We start from the raw sequence: 24,894 nt of genomic DNA, 5'->3' as shown, positions 1-24,894 counted from the left end.
ACTTTTGGACTCCTAAGTGCTGATCCACAGGCTGTGTTGGTTCAATATTCTGTGGTCGAAAAAAAAAAACACCTGGTACCTCTCAACCTAGGAGATTCAGCCCAGAGATCAGCAACTTAGCTCAGCACCATTGTTAATTTACCCATAGTCTATTCAATGAAGAGTCGTGGGATGGACCGAGGAACCTAAAAGAGAAGGAAGGTTATTACATCTCTAAAACACACAGAGAACACACTAAAACCCAACGAATCTACATCGTATGACTTCTGATGAAGAAATGCCACCAGAAAATTAAAGAACACATGCCACAGAGTAGGTTAAACTACAGATTTTCCTTTTCAAATCATTGACAGGGCTGGTAATATTGTGACCAAATGGGGCCGGTCTGACTAAATATTGCTGATGAGACTGCAATTACACTGCAAACAGGGGCTTTGATGCCAAAAAGGCATATACGAAAAACAACAATGGTTAACCTACTTTCTGAAGTGTGTTCTTTTCTGGAGGCATTTCTTTATCAGAAGCCATACGACATAGATATGTCAGGTTTTAGTGTGTTTCACCATGCAGCTGGCACCAAGTAAGATTCAGTGACGTAATGACTCTTCCTGCTTTTTTAGGTTCCAGGGGATGGACCAGTAAAAACTGAGGAGCACGGCCCACTTGGCTCCACATACTGGCAGCATAATGCCTGTTAACACATAACACGATTGCAAAGTGTTAAAATAGCCTCATCCTTACATCAAAAATTCATACACACGAGACCAAATACACTGTTAGAGAGGAACATGGTTTTTCTGTGGAAAGTCACTCCAAACTTGACAAGATGTCAAGGCCGCAAAGCCAGTCAATACAGTTGGAGTTTCAGGCCATCTGCAGCCATGGTTGTGGAGACAAAACTAGTTATTTTGAAAGAGACTTTAGGACATCACCAGCTGTGTTTGTGGCAACCAAAACAGGTATTTTAAGCAAAATCATTATGTTTTTTCAAAACCCTAACCAAGTGTTTTTTGAGCCTGAACCTCACTAGAGCATAAGCACAGCAATGAAACAAGAGAAAATTAAAACTGAACCGAACGAAGCAAAGTTGCAACATAAAGACACATAGTTATAACATATTTGTGGTTTTATGGAAACATATTTTGCCAACATTAATTTTGGTAGTTGGATTGTTTATAGACCAAAAGACAAATCAATTAATTTGAGAAATTGACAGCTGTTACTTGCAGCCCTTATGGAGACTCAAAACAAATGACTTAGATGATCTGAAGGAGCCTTTCTGATGTGTTGCTGTTCTATAAACATTTAAAGAACATCATTCTGCTGTGATTGAACTGTCGGCTCTTCTCCAATCAATTTCCCACTAAAACATCATTTAACATTTGCATGATGAAATCAAATTACCTCAGAGGGTAAATTCTCATCCCCACAAAAGTATTTAAATTAGTACAAGTGTAAATGAGTGATGGGTAAAAAGTATATGAAGGATGACTAGTTGGGGAGATCAGATGAGTGAGTGTATGATTCAATTAATGATGAAGACAGAGTAGATAATAATGGACAAATATGAGGCAACAAACGCTCGCTCGACATCCTCTGATTAGTTCTTGTTTTAGCTGAAACCACGGAAGAAGAGGATGTCTGGGTCCTGGGGAGGAGAAGAGGAGGATGCAGATGAAGTGGAGTTTACAGACACAGATGAAGTGAAGTGCCAGTATGCACAGTGGAATGACTCAATCACCCACGGGCTGCATGCTACCAGATGTCAGAAAGCATGCAGAGCAGATTATAAAAGACGAACCAGTATGAAAAAAACAAGAGGGACAATAACACCTTGTGATGTTATCATTTTTCTAAAAGAGAAAAAAAAGAAGAAGCCATGAATGGTTGAGGGGCCCGTTGACGGCGGCATTGTGACATACACCTTGGCAGTCGTGAACATTTCCATCTCACCACAGCCCAACGAGAGAGCAACGAGAGAGCATGCTAGAAACGAGAAAAGGTCTGTGCAGTTACAAAAGAAAAACAATTTGCTATCAGTCGCATCAATACATTTTCACAGTAAAAGACAATAGTTGGTCTTTGACAAACAGAGTAATGAAGAAAATTGCTGGTATGGATTGACAGAAGACAGCGACAAACATACTGAACAAATACTGTATGCTTTTAAAAATGCCTGGCCATAGAGGAATAACACTCAAGAAAACCTTATCATTGACTAGGTATTTAACCCATGTCGCACAAACAATCCCGTCTCGCTCCTGTGTCTACAGAGTGGCGGTGAACACTGCAGGGTTTTGTTCAGACATCAATGGTCATTTTCTGAGGCTGTATTTTGTGGTTTGGGGTTGAATAAATACAACATTAACAGTCTTTCCGAAGCATCTTCTTGTGACCACTGCTCTCCTTTGCTGCTGCAGCTAAGCCATGATGTTTAGGACTTTGCCACATTGAATCACTTTGCAGTGATTCAGGTGTAAATCACAAGCTTAAGGTATTGAGATGAATATCAATTAAAAAGATTTTGTCAGAATTAAAGGGCTGCTCCTGTGATTTTGATATTATTAAGTTGGGTTACATGAGAGAGTAACAGATTAAAACTACCATATTTCACCGGTTGTATGCCTCCGTGCACCAGTCAAGGTGCTGTTCCTAGACGAATGATGGCCAAAGCATTTTTCACAGGACATTGTGATGTAACAGTGAAGTTGACCCTTGACCTTTGATATAATGTCATAATTTTATCCTATATAGCATGTGTGTTAAATTCCCTCGAGATATCGCCTTCACAAGAATGGGACTAGCAGACATATGCCTGTTGTTCTGGCTTCTTCTTGTTTCACAGAGGAAATCAGACGTGTAGGCGGTCCTCAGTGTGGCCCAGGACATGTGTGTGTACACATTGCTAAATGAATGTTGTCAAATTTGGCCGAGATACACTTTTACTTAAAGCTGTCCACTTGTGATTGGATCTCTCAAGACACATGTTTACATCAGGTCTGTACAGGGCCAGGCGTCAGTTCCACTCTGATTGCGCATCCTGGGAATGAACAAGTCTGACCCATGGAGGTTGCACCTTGAAAACCAGAAGACTCAATGGATCTGTCCTGGTGCCTGACACCACAGGACATCTCCAGAGGGCCTGTGGTCAAAGCCAGAGCAACAGCATATGTTTTGGTTGGTTGGCTGGTTTGTCACCAGGACTACACTTTAACTACAGAATACATTTCTGGGAAACCTGAATGGAGGATGGGTCTTGGCCCAGAAGAGATCCCCATTGGGTTTGGATACAAATATATCACCACGAATCCCGGCAATATGGAGTTGATATAGAGTCAGCGGTACCTTTTTTTCTATTTTAGAGGAATGTTTTTTATTCTTCCTTTCTTTGGTTGCTTAGATATCACTCTCTTTCTTTTTTTTGTATTTCATCGCTTGGCCTGTCGGGTAGAGTAGGTCGCCCCTGGGAGCTCTGGAATTCGTATTTTTTTCCTAGACCTTCTTGTTGCATCGAACGGGGTTTTCAGTTATTCTGTCCATCCCCTGTAGCTTTGACACACAACTAGTCAGCCACTTGACAGACGAGTTATTCTAAGCGAGGGGCTATTTTTTCTCTCTTCCACACAATGAAATATGGATACGAGTGGTGGAGATAGTGGGCAGCTGTCAACAAAGTCCACGGCTTCCCGCCACCACTGATCAATCAGTCGCATATCTCAACCACAACAGCACTGACCTGCTGGCTAGAGCTGACATAAATCCTAACCGTTCCAGTCAGGGCAGAGGAACGTCAGGACACGACGTGGTGGCGGAAGCGAATGCTGATATAGGCTCTAACAAGGAAAGGTGCTGATGGTAATGAGTGTATCTGTGGCTCGCTAACAAGCCTGCATCGCTTGATGTCCTAATTTACAGTGAGCTGTGTCTCAGGGGTGTAGGATAATGAGCTGGCCCGGGATTCCCAGGGCAGCAGCTTGTGTAACCCACCTCATGCAGGGGACACTCGGTGTAAGTGAGAGACAGAGAGAGAGAGAGAGAGAGAGAGAGAGAGAGAGAGAGAGAGAGAGAGAGAGAGAGAGAGAGAGAGAGAGAGAGAGAGAGAGAGAGAGAGAGAGAGCAGGAAGGACATATTTTGATGTCTGTAGAGCAGGGCTTGAGGGTGTGAGGGGGGTGCATGTCATCCCTGCTTGATATGCTTGTTTGTACACACCAATCATTGAATCGCAGCAACCAAGTGAGAAAAGCTTGTGTTCTCTGTGACAAACTGACCTCGGGCGACGAGAACACTCACAGAAAGAGGAAATGGAGATGGAAAGCATGGCGGGTGGAGGAGGAAGAAGACGCAGCGATGGAGGACGGACTAAATCTTGTCAGATTTGAGCCTAATTGAGCTACGCCTCGACCACGAGACACCTTTCAAAAAGACGTCCCTTCCTTTGCTCTCCTGTGCTTAACTCCATCCACACATACAAAAAAAAATCCCTCCTACTTACGGAGCAACCCTGAAAAAAATCTGGCTCCAAGTGCACTCCAAAGCAAATTAGCAAATGTGGAGCTCAGTGACCTCAGTGCAGAGACCATCCACACAGTGTATGCGGTGTGCTCCACCACCCCCACCTCTTTACTGCTGCGTCTGCATGGCTGCATTAGTCAAGCTCAAATGGGTTTTTCCGCCACGAGAAGCAGAGCATGACATGCGCTAAACAATGGCAGGCAGATGACGAGCCAGCTCCATTTGATGATGGCCTCTGCCGACGTTGCCGCTTTTCATTTCTTTTTTTTTCCTTTGCTTTTTTTTTTTTTGATGTGGTGGAATATAAGGGCAGCGTGATTCATTAGGGGTGCACAGGTGGCCCGAGATCTAATGAGTCACATTTTGTGCAGTTCCCAACATGCAAATAGCTCAAAGGGGGCACAAATACGCTTACAAAACAAAGCTTGTTTGATATGGGAGTTATGATTTTGCTCAATTTATTAAATAATGTGTGCCAGCTTTTCATAAAAAAGGGGACACGTTTAACACAAAGAAGCTAAAAGCCACAACACAGTGGAGATGACCATTAACAGCTTACATGTGGATGACAAATGTGCCACAATTTACTGGATGGACACCTTAAAAGTCAAAAGTGTTAAATGCTGTTATTTCATGCAACTAAAAGCTGTCATCAACATCTACTTAATAAAAAATACACAATGACCATCAATTAACTTTTGAGAGTGAATGCTACAGCTGGTGTTTCTAATCTGTCTCGGCTATTAACACTGCCCCCCTCTGGCTAGCTGCCTGCCTGATTAGGATGCTGTTTTTGCATCGATCAGTTGAATAAAAAAGAGAAATTGCAGCATAGAAGGCATTTTGTTCCATAACTGAAAAGAGAACATCGCTTATTTAGATAAAGGTAATCTTTAAAATATACAATTAGATGCAATTAAGCAATATTAACAGTTACTGCAGGAACAAAAACTGCATAATACACCTAAAATCAAATAACACACAAAAACATCTCCCAAAAAAAAGAGGCTTGTTTAAGCACGCCAGTCAATTCATCACAGGAGCCACAACAATCCAAATTGTACCTGATCTATTAACTGCTCGCCACTGAGCACCGTTTGAACGTTTGACCTTCTAACACAGCTCATGACATTATGTTGACATTTAAAGTAATCCCTCCCACGGTTCTTAATCCCAGTGGCCGTGGTCTGCCCTGCCCCATCCTCTGAGCTCAAGCCCCTTACATGCACTCACCACACACTGACAGAAAAGGCAGGCAGACAAACACGACTCTGATACCCAGATAAGTCGACAGCACCTCTGTGCTTTAGAGAGCTCGTGGGGCTCCGAGCATGCAGCGCTGAAAGGGATTGTTGATTATCAAACACAAACTGAAGCATTGAGTCACACGCCGAGATTGAATGTGTAACATGAGCAGGGCCCCCCTTGTTTGTGCCTCTCCTCAGATTCTGAGTCGCAGAGTTCAGTATTGATTTTACTAAAGATAATTACCAGGTGATGTTTGGAAAGCCCTGAAGCTTTTTTTGAGAGCACTTGAAAATAACACCCTGGATTAGAAAATACTCCGTCCACTGACACTCGTTTGTATTTCCTGCACCTCTAGCCCAAAATGACATGTCTTTGTTTAAATATTTAGGCATGTTATCGTCAGAAAATGTAGAAAATTTGCAAAGAAATAGAAACATTTATCTAAATAATTCAAAATACAACGTAAGCAATAATAATTTGTTCAGGCTGGGCAAGAACGCTCTGTATGTCATTTCCTGGCTGCTTCTGATGCTTTCAATATTAAGGTGAAACTTTGGCTCAAACAAAGTCAAACCTGTGAACACTCAGTTAAATGTTTTATAAAGCACACATATTTTACCTTTTAACCTCTCTCCTTATTTTCAGTCATTGCTCTTAATTGTTGGCCTTACAGTGGATGCTTGTCTACGTCTATTTGAGAGGGTCGTATTATGTGTTTTATTCCTCAAAAGCTAAATCAGGGACAATGCCTGCAAATTAGCCACTGCCAGAAGAGCTATATTCATTGCAATTAATTAGTACCCATGCCCACATCAGGTAAAACAGGCACAATGAAATGTTAAATAAGTCTTTAACAATCTTAGAGATTCCTTCACAAGAGCTGAGTGTTGTTAAAATAACTTGTATGTATTTTAAAGGTGTGATGGTTAAAATGCCTGCGCTATATAGCATACAGCATAATTAGTTAGTGTCACCATGCAGTTGATCTACACACAACTTTACTCCATCTGTATGAGTCTGACACTTAGTGGTGCAGTGGTTCTCATACTTTTTCCGGCATGATCCCCAACTCCAAAACTTTTATCAATGATAGAAGTAGTAACTAATAAAAAAGGATCAGCGTTGAGTTTTAGTGATCAGTACAATGGAATGAATAAATGCTTGTTCGTTTCCTTCTCTATATAAATAATCTTCATTCAAGTTAGCCCAGCCGTCCCCCAATGACTGCTGAAAAGCAAGTTTAAGTAGCACGAGGTTCCTTCCCAAGTTATTGTTGCCTTTCTCGGTAAAAACTGTCCGTCAAGTGTTTTTTCTTTACAATCGTGGAAAGTTTTACTTGTGCAACAGGCCCAAACAGATACAAAAAGTGATGAAATGAGAGGTACAAGATGACAACCCATTTATTTAGTAATACATTCTGCAAACTAGAAATTTTATTCAAACTTCAAAGGCTAAAAAATGAAAGAAAGGAGGGAAAGAAGGGGAGAAGATTTAAGGGGCAGGGAGAGAAATGCATCAATTCACAAGCAAGGAATGCAATTTGTTCAATCGACAACACAAATAGTACAATTTAGTTCAGGGAACAAAGCTTTTTTAAACATTTTCTTTTTTTTTTCTGCCATTCCTTTGGAGCTAGAACATAATACAAAATATACAGTTATTGAACTTTGTAAAATCACTCACAGAGGCCTCTGAGAAGCATTTGAATCAACATTGACAATACTTATCTACAGCACTCTAAAGCTATTCTCGAATGTAACCATAAATATAGCAGACATGAATGTATGTATGCACATTTTGAATGCTTACGAGGTTACCATGTTAAAACACTTGCATTTGTTAAAAGTATGACATCATCTGCAGTGAAAAATTAAATAAGCTTTCAAGACCGAGAATCAATAAGGTAACATGGGGGGGGGGGGAATAGCATACAAACCAGCAATGGTTGAAAAGTTGTACCTTGTGAGAACCAGAACAAAGTCACTTTGTTGATAGCTTAAGTACCCTAATACGGGGACAGTTTTTAATCTGTGAGAGAGCAATGTCGGCAGCATCACTCCTCATAGTGTTTTGTTGAACAAGTACTTTAGGGGGCAACATGAGATTGGGTAAGGCAAATCGGTGAGCTTATTTATGAGCTGAAAAAGGTCAGCAAAGTGAGGCTCAGGCCGCCCTGCGAGGCGACAAATAAACCACCACTGCTAAGGGTCACACAGTAAACGCCACAACTGAGGTACATCAATATGTACAAGAGGGCGCAAGCATTTAAAATCTCTTCGAACTTCTGCCAGGTAGTCCTCCGTACAAGAATATACAGGATGCATTCCAGGCAACCAAAGGTAACTCTGTAAATAGCTTTATAATCTTTTTTTTTCTCTACAATAAGAATTTTCTGAAAAGAAAAACAAAAGCTGATTACACAAATGATCAGTGCATATGACTATTGTAATTTAGTCACACATCTCACATTTCTAAAACCCTGAACTCTCAATACAATTCTAGATTTGAGCTAAGTGAGCATCACACAAGTGGACAAGTTAAATTACACAGGTGAGCATTCAGGGGTGTTTTTTTGGGGGGTGGGGTGGGGGGTGGGGGGAAGCTTATACAACATGGCTAATAGTGTTCCTAGTAACTCAAATAAGTTGTCATTTGCGGTAGCCACTTAAATCATTATTTTTTTTTTAGTCCTAACATCAGCACAACTTGTTAAAATACTGTACATGAGCACAGACGTATCCCATTCAAATAGATCAGTGTTAAAATCATGAGTTCTGTGAGGGTGAGCCGCAAGAAAAAACGCTTCCATTAAAGTCTCCACGCATGAACTGCTTTTCGGAACAGTCTGAATCTACATAACATAAGACAAAAACACTTCCTATAAATGTCATGAGGTATTTCAGTTCATGGAAAAGCAAAACAAGGGGAGCAGATGCTTGGGGTCTTTCTTTTTTTGTTCGGTTTTATGACGGTTGGGGTAGCAACGATGATGTGATGGAAATTGTAATGATTTAAAAAAGAAATCAACACCCAGATGTGATAAATCACAGCCATGCCACTGTTAATATCTGCTAACATTCCAGCTGCAGCAATTTTGAGTATTAAAAAGCAAGTTTCTCTATTTTTCATTCTGTGGAGCAAGTTGGTTATATAAATGGGTTCAATTAGTCAGTGAACTTAATCCTGAATTGTTAAATTCAGGGGCAACACAGGACAGTCCAGGGCCGTGGGCCTATCAATGGCCCCGAAATGCAAAGAAAATATTGTTTGTTCCATATTAACCTTAAAGAAAAACTCCATGAAATGTTCCTTGTTACAGTCAGCACCTGACAGGTTTGCAACAAGTGGCTGGGTGCTGATAAGAGAGACATTTAGTGCACTCAATGATTACAAGCAATGTAGCACAAAATAAAAGAGCTTACAGATCCAATATAAACTGCCTATCTAAAGAAAAAACGCATCTTCACACACACTGATACATTTTTGTTCAACTCAAATTTGACTTGAAGGGTTTTCCTTAGTAGGTAGTATTGTTAGTACCGAAATGCAATACTGAAATTTACGCCAAAAAGGGGTGAATTAAATGATTTTTCAACTTTTTATGGGAGGTATATTCAGTAAAAACCACATCATGCAAAGAATTAAATACATTTTCCTATCTGATATGTTTACAGTTTCGGGTCTTTTAACTTGTTATCAATGTTATTCCTGTGGTGACTGTTTAAAGGTACCCAATGGAGTTTCCACTGTAAACACAGTTAGGTTAACATTCAAACATTTCTTACCAAAATGCATTTTCTGCATCTTTAAGGTCTAATGAACATGTTCAGTGCTTCTCTTTGCATCACATACAGCTGCAAATATTGTACGTGCTTGCAGTTTTGTCATCTTTTATTAGTTCATTAACACTTTCGTGCCACATTACCGCGACACCAACTGTTGAGATCAACATTACTGCCCCCTGCAGTCTACAGAACTGTGTTCCGTGTCGTTCTCCGGTTTCGTCCTCTATGTTCATCCTCGTGCTCGTAGAGTGAGAACCCGCTCAACTCAACGTTTCTCTACAGCACCACCAGTGGTCAAAAACTCCACAGAGTACCTTTAAAAGTTTACTTCTAAAAGTTTAATTCTCAAGATAAATCAGTTTCTAACTGCTTAACATTTTACACATCTTTTACAGGGTTACAGCTAGATTCTTCTCTGTATTGTTGCTTCTTGTGTAATATTCTTTGCCATTATAAATCTAAGTTGGTCTTTGGCTTTTTTTTGCAGCTAAAGCATTTTAGAAAGCAGCTAATTTAGGATTGCAGTCAAAGTTTGTGTTTTGTTAAAGATTTAATCATTTGCTACCTACCACAAACCTCAATGTGGTGAAATAGTTAGGATTGTCATTTTTATTAATGGATTATTACAAGTTTAGTACTTTAATATTGTGTATCATTTAAACGAAACTTTTCGATGTTAATCAGAGGGACACAACATTGATTACAGGGACACACACAAATTCCACTAACCATCCAGAGACAAACCAGAATCACATTTTGTCCATGGCAAAAAAAACTAACTCAATCAACTGATTTATTCCTTGAAAGTTTAAGTCAAAAATATATACATACATAAATTTCAAACAATGCAATTTCTGACACAAAAAAAAAAAAAATGGCAGAAAATAAATCTGAAATAAAATCATTTCTCTTCAAGAAATATCTCTGTGTGAGTTAAATACAGATTTAGTCTATTAATCTTTTCAGAGGGGGAAATTAACTGAAAAATGAAATTAAATAATAAATCAACCCAAAGATCATACACTATAGCAGCAAACTGTATTGTGCTCTGGCTTGTGGTGCCATGGGGGGGGGGGTTGAGATGAGAAAACTCAATGGGAATAAAAAGTTGCAGTTAGCGGATTTGTTCTTGGTGTCATGTCCAAATAAAGATCGTGTGAAAACAAAAATAGCCTTGTTAAGTTTTAAAGTCAACAGTTTCTCCTATCAGGGGCGATTTTTTCTAAAATAGTCAGTGCTTGAACTGTTCACATCAGTCAAATTATCAGATATTTAAAAAGGTAAAAGCTAAAAATCTATCTGTACCACATACAAAAACTGAATCTCATGAAAACATAAAACTTGGCATAGGCTGTCATAAAGCTGAAATGAGTGATTATGAATCATATGGCACCCACAGTGGGCACTGGTAACAATGTATGTTTAAAAATTGATATCTAAATATGACACAACAGATGTGTAAACTAGTCGGGACCTGACTAGCTGCAAGCCACTGCACACCTTAGGTAAAATGAACTACTTGTGTCATCTCAGGGTTACATTACAGTTTCGATATTTAGTTTGAAGTTGTTCAAACAGCGTGACAGCATGTAAACTCTGTTATCCAAAGCTTTTTGGAATAAGAAGTAGTGGCAGCCTAAGTTGGGTTGATATGAAACATTGGCTGAAAAAAGGGGCAAACAATGGGTTAAGCATTGGGAGAGCAATTCCCTTAAACTCCAGACTGGTCTATGGTCTGAGCCACCTTAACAAAATTTAAATTAGAGTTGCACATACAGATCTGCCTTTTCACCAACACGTGCGCACATACATACACACAAGCACCCACGCACGCTTGCCAAGTATCTATTCGCACAGACAAATGTATTTTACAGGGGTCTTTTTTCATTAGATGCCTTGAGGAAATGAAAAAAAAAAAGGTTTTTCACTTCACACTTCCAAAATGACTGAGAAAAAAACCTTTGCCAATATTATTTGAGCATGTACAGAAAACCACTTACAAAAATAAAATACAATAAAAAAGCACAGGGAAAAAATAATTAGGATTTAAATGGTTTGATATAGAGAGCTTACTGTGCTGTCAACTATACAATTTACCCGTTTCTTAAAGGAGAATAGACTAACTGAAAAAAAAAAGAATAAAGAAAAATAAAAGCGCAGAGACATTGTGCCTGGAGGACAAGCAGAAATATTCACTGAATAGACATTTGTTACAATTCCAGAAGAGCAGGAAAAGGCAGATAGTGCATAAAAGGTTCTCTTTTTCATTTCTTTCATTTTTTAACTTAATATCAAGCTGCATTAAATACAGGCTGTTTGTACAGGACAATTGCACTTCACAAAAAACAGAAATATACAAACACACACAAGGAAATGTGAATCAAATTAATTACAGCAAAAAATCTTACTACTTAAGCTGATTATTTAACAAAAAGAAAAAGACCTTGTGGACTTGTTATGGATTACTTTAGAGGAGAGTATTAAGGTGGGTGAACAAAAAAGGGGAGACAAGACAGTAGGGATCCTGAACTCCAGAGTGGACTGGTGCTGCACTATTCCAGGTCTGTGCATGCAACTCCTCTTCCTCCTCCTCCTCCTCCCATGAAATTCCCTTCTTAGAAACCATAAGCTCAGAGTGACGGAGAGACAGACTGCTGAGCTGAGCTGCTGTGGGTCTTGAGAGGATGGTGGTTTGTAAACTCTATGCTGTGTTAGTGGTAGGAGGTTGTGTTACCACATATCGTCTGTGGACGCAGAGTCCTTGATAAGAGAGAAGAGGAAGGAGAAACCCTTCAGACTCTGGCTCTACATCAACCAGATTGTTATCAAAAGCTGGACAGGTTTAAGCATCAATGACACAAACTGACACATAACAACATCATCCAGGAGTTGATAGATATACATGTCTATCAACACCATTTTTTGCCCCAAAGTCTCTAATGTTTACGTAAATATTTTTACAGATAAGTATTCTATCTGTATTCTTTGGAATGCGTCATTAATGAACTTTACAAGCATACAACTTAACCATATACCATCGCCACAGAAAACACATCGTCTTTCAAGTGTAATTCTTTCCAAGACAACCTTGTCATGCATCATCATTTACTTAACTACCACCATAGAGAATGTTTTGTATATTGACACTGCTAAATGGCTAAAAGGTACTGATATCGGTTGATATAGAATGCGTTTTTGTAATTTCTAAATTACAAGTTATTGGTATTTTATTAACTGGAAAAGCAAGTATTTATACGTTCTAACGAGAGACTTGGATGGATGATTGGATGGATCTGTGGCCATCTCTGATTGTTGGTTAATACATTCTTAACAGTGATGTATTATAAATAAATCACTATTTATTTATTTATTTATATATAATGAATTAACATCCCTATAAAGTAAAGTAATACTAATAGTACATTTTAATGATATTACAAAAAATGTGTTTAAATCAGCTGGTATATCACTATCAACATTTTTTATTTGTTTCAGCCCCTAAAAAGGGAGGATCAGTCTGGCTCTATTATGCTGTACCAGTCTAATATTAGTGTCCTTCAATCCAGGTCCTTGGGACCTGTTGCCCTGCACGTTTAAGAAGTTTCCCTACCGCAACCCACCTGATTCAAATTATTTTATTTATTTATTTCATTTTATTTATATAGCGCTTTTCAATGACCCAAAGTCGCTCATTCACACACAGTCATACTGGTGGTGGTAAACTACGACAGTAGCCACAGCTGCCCTGGGGCAGGCTGACGGAAGTGTGGCTGCCATTCAGCGCCTACAGCCCCTCCGACCACCACCTCAAACATACAGCAGTCATACACATTCACACGAGGCAAGGTGGGTGAAGTGTCTTGCCCAAGGACACAACGACCATGATGCAGTTGGCCGAGCAGGGATCGATCCGCCGACGAATAGTTGAATGAATAGTTCGTTATCAGACTTTAACAGAGCTCGATGATGAGCTGGGGCTGAGGAAACATCTAAAAACATTCAGGCCACGATCCCATAAACTAATCCATGTAACTAGAAATATTAAAACGCTTTCATAAGAGACGCAGATGAAATGTATTTACTTAAAATCTTTATCAATATGCGATTGATTTAGCTCTGGATATGACATATTCAAAAAGCAGACCCCAAAACACATGCCAACTGTATGTCCATACAGCTGTAATCACAACAAAACAGGGCAGATCAAAACAAAAATGGGCTGTACTTGAGCCGTATAATACATGTAGGATGGGATACCAACAAAATGATAATGCAGACTACTTCATACTTAAATGTCTATTTAAGGCTTCCTCCCTCCCTATCAGGGTTTAGCATCGTTTTAAGTTTGTAATTAATGCATCAACTTGTTCAGACAGTTTGTTTAACACAGACCTTTTGAGTTTCCATTATGAGTTTGGACACAAAATTAGCATTGATTATCCATTTGGTTGGAACAAATAGATTAATTTAGTTTAATTAAGTTCTAGTTCAATGACTATATGCCAAGATCTAAAGCATACACTGACAATGGGGTCATTTCTTTTTAATATCGGCCACTAGGGGTGGGCGGATCGATCCAACTATCAATAGTATCGATACCAAGGTGAGTATTGGTATCGGATCAATACTAGCGTGATGAGATCGATATTTTTGTTGTAGTTTCTCTTCTATAAATTCAGCAAATCACTTGTATTTCTTCACAGAGTTTGTGTGAGTGCAGCGCTCCTCTTCACCTCTCTCACTCCGCTCACTCAGGTTCACTGTAACTGTAACTCAAAAATATATACTTATATTAAGATATACTGTATAACCTCCCTCAATAATATAATAACCCTTTTGTATATCTGTTGAAGGAACATTAGTATTCCTATTTAGGCTACATGCAGGTTATAGATTTAATATGTTTAACATAACTTTATAACTTGGCTTAAATCTTTGTCCTGTGTTTATCATTATTATAATCATGATCAACTAATTAAAGGCAAACGTACAAAATCATTAACTGATGAGGAATTTTCAAGTAAAAAGTATCGGTATTGGTATCTGCAATACTGGCCCTGTATTTACTTGGTATCGGATTGATACCAAAATTTGCAGTATCGCCCACCCCTAGCGACAGTTCTGTCTTTCTGCCCCACCTTGTTTACTGCAGCAGTGAAACACCCGCCAAGTTGCACGTTTGGCTTTGTTTGTAAGCCCGCTATTTAGTCCAACGAATGACACATTTAGCCTTTAAGTGAATTTGAGATCTATAGATCACAGGTGTGTAAATTGCAAATGGGATTCTTAGAAACTGCTTCAGTGGGGGTTTCTATGCTCGGTATATTTTAATGAATCGACCATAAGCACATCCCCAGGAATGATCTTATGACTAGAAAGGAAAAATAACTGCCAAATTCAGTGGGGTACACCTGATAATTGAATGTGTGTGCACTGGGCCACTGTAATATAATCTTCAGATTAGAGTCCGTATTGACGAATACACTGAATATTAAGGACTTGGATGGAAGCAAAAAAACAACAACAACAACAACAACAACCTGATCAGTCCATCTGTAATGTTTATACATGCTGTTATATGGCAACAAGGAGTGAGCTGTCTGCAACCAGTTTGGCTGCTAGTAGACAAACCAGCTTCAGAGGCTTACCACTTCAGAATGCCACTACAGGTTAAGTTAAGGTCGACAAATGGAGGTGGTTTAAGAAGTTTATTGTGTGTGTTGTGATTTATAAATTCATAATTATGTGAGTTTATAAAGTCTTTCTAAGAGATAACATTTTTAGAAAAAAGGTGTTGGAAAAGGTTGACAAGAATTGTGTCTAAAAGGTACTTTCAATGTTTGGTTAAATAATCTATGACCTTTTATGTAAAGGTTTTTATTTAATGAAAAATGTAACAGGACCAAAGTTTAGTTGAGGGAATTGTGGGAAATGCTGTGATACCATGTGGTGATGTCATGATTCCAAATAACATTATTCTACACCTGGTCACATTGCACAGGGTGATTGTCTTCTGCTAGTTTAATATTTATGTATAACATTGTAAATGTGCCATTAGGGTCTTTTCATTTGTTTTCAGCCCATTTCTGTTAAGCCAACATGCTTCAGACTACTTGTCAATGGATACTTGCTTGAGTGAGAGGCAGATGCATGTTTGCAAAAGCTTTATGATTTTTATTTTACTGTGGTTTTCACAGCATCTGCCCAAGAAAGAGTTGTGTAAGAGTGATGTTTTTTGTCTGTTGTTGTTTTCCTTAAGGAATATGATGAACATAAAACAAAGATTTTCTCTTATACCGCTGTGATTTTTTCATGGACAGAAATTATCATCTATATTAATAATGCCTTCTGACTGCATTTGTTGATGAAGTTGTTAAGAGGGTTTTGTTCGGAAGCAGAGTGATGCCTCAAAGATGAAGTAAAGACAAAACAGGATATTGAAAATTCTTAGATTGTTTTAAGAAAAATTGCCCAAGTGATCCAATCCTGCCATATAGTAGTAACCTATGTTTTGTTACTGACACTTCTTAGTTTTTTAACCCTTTTTAAACCACCCCCCCCCCCAATTTAAGGAATTCAAATTTGGGCAGGAAATGTAACAAAATAATGGAAGGTGTTGTGAAGTGCAATTATTTCTGGTGCAGGTAGAACCATTACAGTCACAGAGTTTAAGTCAAATGCCTACCACTGAGAGTCCAAGGTTACTCACAAACTACACACCAGACATGACAAAATGTATTCAGCTCAGCTGATCTATTGCGACCTAGTACTGTATGCATCACACGTCATTGTGTACAGGATTACATCTGACATCCTTACATATAGAAATTTTAGTTACACTGTGTGCTTTGGAACATAACCCTAAACACACTGGTTACTAACTGGTGTCATAGTGATACATATCTTTTAAAAGAAACCACTCCAATTTTACTTAATCAGTTTTAATATAGCCTTACTGAACTAATTACATGCCTTCCTGACCTTTTCAGTTGCGGTGCTACAGCATGAATTTATAAGGGGCTTTGAATAGATATTGTCACAGATCAACAACTTTGTCATTCTATGGGTTCACATCTTACAGTGAATATATTCAGTACTCAGTAAAACATTCTCTTTTGATTTGAAGGTCTTTGGTGGTGGATAGATTCCTTGATTAAAGGATATCAGACCTTTTCTACAGTGTTAAAATGTTACAAAGCAGAATGGGCTTCATTATTAAAAGGTTTGTAAAGACTGCACATACTTTATATAGGTGATTGTCTATCCAAACCGAGCAACCAGTCAAGGTGGACAGGTAGGGCCACTAGATCAACAACAAAGTGTTGCATGACAGAATAACCGAGGTTCAAAAAGAAAGCAAGTCAATATTCTAAGTCAAGGCAAAGAGAGTCACAAAAGAGCACAGAACTCCTCAGCCATAATTCTACCTGCTATAAAGCCTGGTCCTGACAGTATCACACTGAGTGGTTGTGTTTAGGATTTTTATGTTTTTTTCCCTTGTCGCAGTCAAGTTGCTTTGCCCAGGGGCCACTTTTTAAAAAATACATTTTAAACAAACTGCTTCTACCCGGGGCAGAATTAAAAGAGTATTCAAACTCTTGTATTTCAAATCACACATTTATGGCATCAGTATTATACTAATTTCTGTATGAGTTTTGCTACTCTTATGTTAATAGTTTTCTTCCTCTGCATAGCTCGCCTACTGCATTGTGTACATCCTGCAAAGATCAGCCTTCTCTCTCTAAATAAGTAGTTCACTTTATTTCAAAATATGACACTGGTATATCTACCAGCCAAGGATCACTACTGCACATTTACAAATTGGTATAAATGTAACAAAAAAATCTATTAATTCTCATTTCGATTTAGAAAATGATTGGTGGGCCACCTGGCACCATATCACAGGACAAATTGGCCAAAAGTATCGCTGAGCTACAGGAATACTGAAAATGAATGGGGCTAAATACAGACATATAGACCAAATACTAGGGGGATGTTTGTGCTGGTCTTTGTGCTATAAAAATATAGTCACAGTGCACTACGGATGTAAAAGTACTGATACTCACAACAAGTTAAATGCACAACACTACAACGCGATTTAATCAAAAATTAACTTCAGGCACAGTTACTAAGTTGATATGCAGATCTACCTTTTAAAGACATGTTTTTATATCATACTTTTAACTGTGCAATTATGTGCAACAGCATACTGTTACTCTCCTACATAATGCATACAGCAAAATCAACATTGGATTTATGAGAAGACTGTTAAAGGTCCTTGAGTGGTCGGGCATAAGCCCTAGTTTTAAGGTCCTTAAAAATTATTGTAATTACTTCAATAAAAGTTTAGACAGAATCCAACCTTCATGCTTCACCAAGCTTTAGAAAATGTGCAAACTACAGGACAATATTCAGATGTGCAAAGATGGTAAAAATGTTACCTGGAGAGTGCAAATGCTGCAAAGGTGGTTAAAATGACCACTCATTCGAAATACAGAACAAAGCACTGTGTTAGATTTCTATGGGTCACTTGTAGACATTTGTAAGATTGTAATTTAATTTTCTCTCTATGAAGAGCTTTGTGTCGACTGGTGGCGAATTTAATATTCAAGCTGCACCATATAATATGGAGGAAGTCAAGGGGCAACGGTTTCCTAATTAATTCAACATGTGACACCAATTTTAAAAGGTCCATATTCGTACAAAGACGAAATACTTCAACAGATGTACCAGTTTTGACTGTCAAGGACAAGATGACTTGTGCACAATTAAAATTTGGCTGACGCAGCCAGCTTATCTACTAAAAAAGTAAAAGCATGATATCCAATTGAACAAGGGCAACAGCTTTGAGGTTTGTTCACATGCAATGGTATGATCTGCAATGTCTCCTTTAAACAAGTATATCAGAGAATGTAGGTTTTTATTCCATCCACACAAACGCCAGACAATTTCACTGATTAGTTCTTTCATCTTTGATTTATAGAGCACTAATTAGTGAAATCAGATCATGTGGTACAAAACAGCCTTTTTGGCACAGGATCTGCAATGCAACTATTGTCCTTTATCAATATTAAACCACAAGTCACAAGTTATGTGACTGATGTTTTACGAGGAATATTTAAAGGAAACACATCATTTTTACTAGTGTCAGCCATACTGAAAAATTGTATTATTACAATAAAAAAGGTGCTTATATCCCTTGTCTATATATTTCTGGATGTACATAAACTGGACAGAGGGCAAAGAGACAACTTGGACATGTACCTGGTCATCAAAGAGTCAACCCGTACCATCCTTTTTTTTTCAGACTCTGAATTAATTCAGTTAAAAGAATATTTCCTTATTCCATCTCATTAAACACTTTTAAGCACTAATAACACGATGCATATCTTTGGTCACACATCAAAAAGCATGCATACTCAAAGCCAAGCACACTTACAGAGAGATAAATAAACAAGCTGGGATACTTACTGTGTCATCACTTCGGTAGGGGTTGAGTTTGTTGTACATCGCTTCAATAACGGTTCGTCTGAAGGAAAGTATAATAATGTTAAATGTTAGCTTTCACAAAAGATACCAAGTGATTTGACCGACAATCACTGGCAGAAAGACAAACTTGTCATCAGGTTGCCATTACTTCTAATAAAGCCCACTCACTTGCTTGCCAGCTCTCCTCCCGGTGGGAGGTTAGGGATGGCCTCAGATGCTAACGTCCGCATAACATGGACCAAATCTGGGACACCTTCATCCCCCTGCTTTTTGATGATCTCTGTTGGAAAACAAAGTTAGATTCATTTGAATTGTTTCACATAAATGTACATGAGGCTTTTTTTTTTTTAAATATCTGATAGATATGTGAAATAGATATTTGTAATGTAGTGCTAAAATGCAGCAAAATTGTTGAGTAGAAAAATACTTACAGGTCAATAATATGTTAAGACTGGGGCGTATAAGTTATAGTAAGCTTAGGTTTTAAGTGAATTGCAATAATATTACTGATATTGACACACCCCTTGATTGACATCTTTTTTTATTCAACCTTTATTTAACAAGGAAGAAAGTCTCACTGAGACTTTTTTAAAAGAGTTGTGCAGCACAGTTACACACATGCAGACGTAGAACAAGCATAACAATTCAAGAAAAGACAAATAACAAATTGCTGAGTTATAAAAGATCAAACCAACTTAAAAAAAATCTACAGCCATAACTAATTTCTTCGAAATAGTTTGGAAACACTTTAAATGCATCCCGTAGCTACACTGAACACAACACTCAAGGCTAACTTGTGACTTGTATTGTAACAGACTTATGGGACAGTTAACAATGCAATGCAGAGAGGCAATCATTGTAAGCAAATAGAAAATACTGCTACCTTTAATATTTACTTTAAATACTGTTTTTCTCTATACACAATATATCTACACACTTGGATGTATGTCCACTCTGAAAGAGCAATCCCTCCTCTGTTCCTCCTAAGGATTTCCCCCCCTTTTTCCCTATTGAAAGAGTTTTCATTAGGAATGCTTTTTTCCAAATTTGAATCAAGGGTTTAATGATAGAAGGTCTCATGTACTGTATAGATTGTAAAGCCATTTGAGGTTCATTTTTAGTGAAGATTTTGGCCTATATACAGCATGGAAATAATTTACTTCATTTGGCTTCTCCTCCTAACAGAAAGTATAAAAGTTTGGGGAGGGAGTGATAATGATTTTTGAGACCTGTGGCAAGCAACTGTACCTACAGTAGGAAAATATTAACTACAAAAAGATTTTGTAGACACACTTTATCCTGGCTCTCAAGTCAACATTGAGTAACATTTGTATAGTTTAATTCCGGGACAAAATGGTAACCTAAGTGAAGATATGACTCATTCTTTCAAAATCACAAACACAGTAAATGTAATTGGTGGTCGTGTTTCTTATACCTTAGTCTCTTCAGCTTACTTGATAAAAGTCTACTGATTGATACATCTAATTGGACAATGTGAGCAAATGTATAGCAATGTGGAGTAGTCCTTGCTCCTTTTCACCGGAAGCATATAGTCAATGTCTGGTATTATTCCCAATAAAAAGAAAACAAGGAAAACATTAGGTTTGTATTGAACAAGGAAAAGTTCATAAGCAATAGGAAAATGGATTATCATGTCAATATCCCACTTACTAAGGTGGAATTTTCAACAAAAAATAATAGTTTTTCTCCCCTACCTTCTACTCTTCCCTCCAGATATTTATCCAGTTCAGCCTCCCTTTTCACTGCTTCTGGAGATACCTTTGGGGCCCCGGGAAAGCAGATTAACACAACACTCATATTGTCCCGGCTTCCCTGAAAAATAAAGAACAAAAACAGAGGTTGTGTAAATCAATGAAACCAAAAACAGACTAGCATGCAACAAAATGTTAATGTCATTATTGTGGACATGCCATACCTTATACAAGCAAGTGTCGACAATTTCATTGCTGACTCTTTCAAGATCATCCGTCACCTCTAGCCTTGACCTGACAAAGTCACACAGTTCCTCATTGGCCATGACATCCCATATGCCGTCACATGCTAATATAATGAACTCATCTTCCCCCTCTGATCTCTCTATTGCATAAACTTCAGGCTCAGGAGACACAAGTTGCTCTGTTGGGCCTTTTCCGTGCACACACTTGTAGTCGAAGTCTCCCAAAGCACGAGACACAGCTAGGGACCCATTAACCCGCTGGATCATGACTGAGCCACCTGCATTCTGGATCCTTTCCTTCTCAAGAGGGTTGCTGGGTTTGTGATCCTGTGTGAAGAAGTGCACCGCTCCGCCCCGGCTGAGGAGTCCACGTGAGTCGCCGCAGTTGATAAAGTAGATATGGCTCGGAGAAATCATCACCCCCACAGCAGTGGAACCGCTGCGGTCCACACCATGCTTCTTCTCGGAGATGGTCCGCATGTGTTCGTCAATCTGCAAGAATCCTGTGCGGATCCCAGTCTTCACGCTATCTACAGAGGGGTTGTCCTGCAGGGCACTCTGGAAGTCTGGGTTGCTGGTGATGTGCTCCAGCAGGTGCTCACAGCAGTACTTGGCCACCTGAGAGCCAGCATGCCCATCATAAACAGCAAAGAATGACCAGGGGTCGAGACCATGAGGCAGACCAATTACTGCTGTGTGTGCGTCTTCCATCTCTACTCGCCAACCCTGCATGCTACTCAGCCCATACCTCAGGCAGTTACCCTCACCATGGGAGTTATATTTTTCCATCTTTGGTTTGTCCAGAAATGCACCCATTGTGTCCCTCTAAAGACCTGTAACACACAATAAAAGAAACAAATCTATTTACATGATATGGAAGGAATGCAGGGTTTTAACAATAGTAATACACCAATAATTCAAGAACTTTTGGGCAATATTAAGTTTCTAATAGAGTTATTAATCAATCATATCAAATAAATGTGAATAAAGTTTCTAAAATATATACATACTGTCTACCTAAACAGAATGACTTTCTATATTAATTGTGTTAGAAACTGATGGCCAGTAATCCACCCATTTCAGTCAAAAGATTAGCATCTTGGATCAGAGTTCAGGGCCCCTGCTGTAATCTAAAAATAGTGGACCTGTGGACACATTTTGACTACATATTAGGAGCACTGCTGGTGTAGATCAGATTGAAACGCCCCTAAGCCACTGGCTGATCAAGTTTTCGCTTAAATGCAATGATTAGTATTAGTTATTTTGCGTTAGTTGTATTATGAATAAACCAGTGGACAGCATATCGCTGACCTTCGCAAAGCAGAACACTTAACCATACTAGCTAGTCGAGGTAAGAGTAGTTAAAGCTATCGTTACATGCCTGCAGAGCTAATGTTAGCTACCGACTTACCACTTACTCGATAACCACCAAAAAAACAATTTAGGAGATCTGACAAATCAAACATTAATGCTGACATTAAAGTAAGCTAATATACATCACGGACGTGCTAAGTGATGATAGCTTTGGCTGTATGATTGACGGAAAAAGTTAGGTCTGTAGCAAGTGCAAACCACAACCCAAATAAACAAACAGCCTTGCCTTGCTGCGGGCCTTGACCCTTGTCCCTCACTGCTAACTTTGACAGGCCTCCGTCTACCATGGTTTGCTAACGTTATGCTGAAGCAAGGAGAGCCCTCGGCCTTGCTTAAGGTATTATCGCTAATGCTAACACCGCTAGGATAGCTAACAGCCCAACCTTCCTCTACACTTACTGGCTTGAGAATGAATATTTTAAGACTTACCAAATAACCAAAATACCGGTTGACAGCAACGAAAGCCACGACAGTGGAACGGACTGACTAATCGCTGATCACACCAGAGAGGTACACCGACGAAACTTGGGAGTTTGCAGCGGTTTAGCTAGGCTAGCTAGCCAGTTAGCTAGCAATGAGCAGTCGTCACTCCAGGCTCAGTGCATAAAAAATGTTTAAGTGCGGAGGTCCCTCTTTGCGTGCGTCTGTGATGCATTACATTATCTCAGCTGGCGATCAAAAGTATATTCAGACAGATTTTCAAAACAATTTGTGGGCCGGAGCTTTGTGTGGCCAAGCCTGTGGGAAGCTGAAACGTCTGTCCCAGCCTCTCCACTGGACAGCTTGACAGCTTGCTAGCTAACGTTAGCTTCTGAGGAGCATAGAGCAAGCCCCCAGTAACAGCGCTGCGCTGTGAAGCGATTTCTGCGTAGTGGCTACACGGAGTAATTACAATTTCCGGGATCGTCACGTGACGCGCACAGGCCCCGAAATTTATTTTAACCATATACAATCATTGGAAAAGGATAGAAAGGAGGGGAAGGATTCATTATTAGATGCAATTTTTGTAGAGAACATCATCCTATCAACATAACTGCTTAATCTTTTTTAACTGATTAAAGGTAAGATTCCCCCTGAGAGTTCAAAAATATTTGTCATGCAACTAGGAGAATTGGATGATGTACACAGCTGGACAAACACCTGCTCTGATGGTGTGACAGCAAACTTCTAGAAGTGGTAAGGAACGATTTTATGTATGAGGTTATATTTCTCTAATTGGCAGATGTCTTTGATGTGATCGAGCGCCCCTTCATGATCCATAAGCATTTGGTTCCTGAGACGATTTTACGGAGCTGATGGACATCTTGTACAAGAATAAATGATGGCTGTAAAAATAATAAACTAACTGGATCACTTTGTGATGTAATTCATTTATTTGTTTGTTTCTTTGTTTTTTCATTCATTTATTTTCGATTGCTATTTTATGATTTAAGGCTTAATGTATTATAATAAAGTCATTTTTTAAATAGCATATCATCCACATTTTATAGTGTAAATAAAGACAAAGAAAAATGACGGAGACTTTTTCGATGAACAGCCTGGGCTCGGTGTGCAACTTCTACCGGAAGTTGGTGGGCCGCCATCTTTGAGCGCACTATCCAGGTCCTCTTAATACGTCTATAGCACAAAGCCACAAAAACGAGACCCGGATGTTGCGGGTTGCGTACTCGAAAATATGACATCATCCCTGAAGAGTTGCGGCTGCCTCACAGAGGGCATGTGTACAAGTACACAGGCTCCGACATCTGAGATATAGCACATCTCTGCGCTTAGGTGTAATTTAGCCGTTGATCAAAACATGCATCTTTAGTAACACTGTGTTCTTCTGTCATATCATTTGTGACAGTGATGGGGCAGCTTTTGCACAAGGACTGAAATGTACCTGTCACATGCAAGTAATAGGCTGTGTGTAGTGTAATGCAATGAGGCATGCGCATAAGTTTGTTGATGATAATATTAAAAAGAATAAAGCCTTCTGAGCAGTTAAGTATATTTTATAAAATGTGAAAAGAAGGGTAACAATTTGTTTTTATTCCCAAAATATGGCACTGCATCGAATTGCACTTGATTGTTTGTTGACCTTGATATGGTCAAATTTAAGTATATCAAGTCTGAGTGTACTGGAATCAGGCTGGAAATGAACCGCCAAGTGTGTGTTTTTTTAATTTTTATCAAACTGTTCTTAGTTGCTGAACCTGTAGATTGACAGAAAATAAAATACAGAGCACATGTTTTAAGTGTCACGTGTGTAGTTAATATAATTGGTCTGTGGTGTACAGAACCCGAAGAGGATTCTGCAAGCCCGTGTTGCACAAACTTGTAAATAGAAACACAGCTTTTGAAACAAAAACAATGCACATACAGGAGTCTATGTCCTTGATGCTAAGAAACACGCTTGTCAACTTGTGACGAATATGAGTCAACCAGTATCTTACAGACTTAATGTTTTCTGTCGAAATATGCCTTGTCAAAAATTAATGTTCAGGATTCAGCTGGAGAACAGTCTGTACCTGTCTTAACAGAGCCCA

General features: G+C 38.9%; 1 protein-coding gene across 2 annotated transcripts; it reads right to left on the bottom strand.

The window, feature by feature from the left end:
• ppm1aa (protein phosphatase, Mg2+/Mn2+ dependent, 1Aa) lies at window positions 1-23,237 on the bottom strand. 2 transcript variants are annotated; one of them, XM_030443401.1, is made up of 6 exons: window positions 22,796-23,237; window positions 20,972-21,825; window positions 20,751-20,868; window positions 19,204-19,315; window positions 19,018-19,075; window positions 1-1,648 (listed from the first exon to the last, which is right to left on the bottom strand). In XM_030443401.1, the coding sequence occupies exons 2-6, from the start codon at window positions 21,806-21,808 to the stop codon at window positions 1,613-1,615; spliced, it is 1,161 nt and encodes a 386-aa protein (XP_030299261.1). In that variant the 5' UTR covers window positions 21,809-21,825; window positions 22,796-23,237; the 3' UTR covers window positions 1-1,612. The 2 variants fall into 2 exon arrangements, with proteins under 2 accessions (XP_030299261.1, XP_030299262.1); XM_030443402.1 differs by lacking the exon at window positions 1-1,648 and adding an exon at window positions 7,144-12,306.
• Between the last annotated feature and the right edge of the window lie 1,657 nt (window positions 23,238-24,894).

Source organism: Sparus aurata, chromosome 16 (assembly GCF_900880675.1).
Source record: "Sparus aurata chromosome 16, fSpaAur1.1, whole genome shotgun sequence".
NCBI classification, from domain to species: Eukaryota; Metazoa; Chordata; class Actinopteri; order Spariformes; family Sparidae; genus Sparus; species Sparus aurata.
This window is presented reverse-complemented; position numbering and strand designations above follow the sequence as displayed.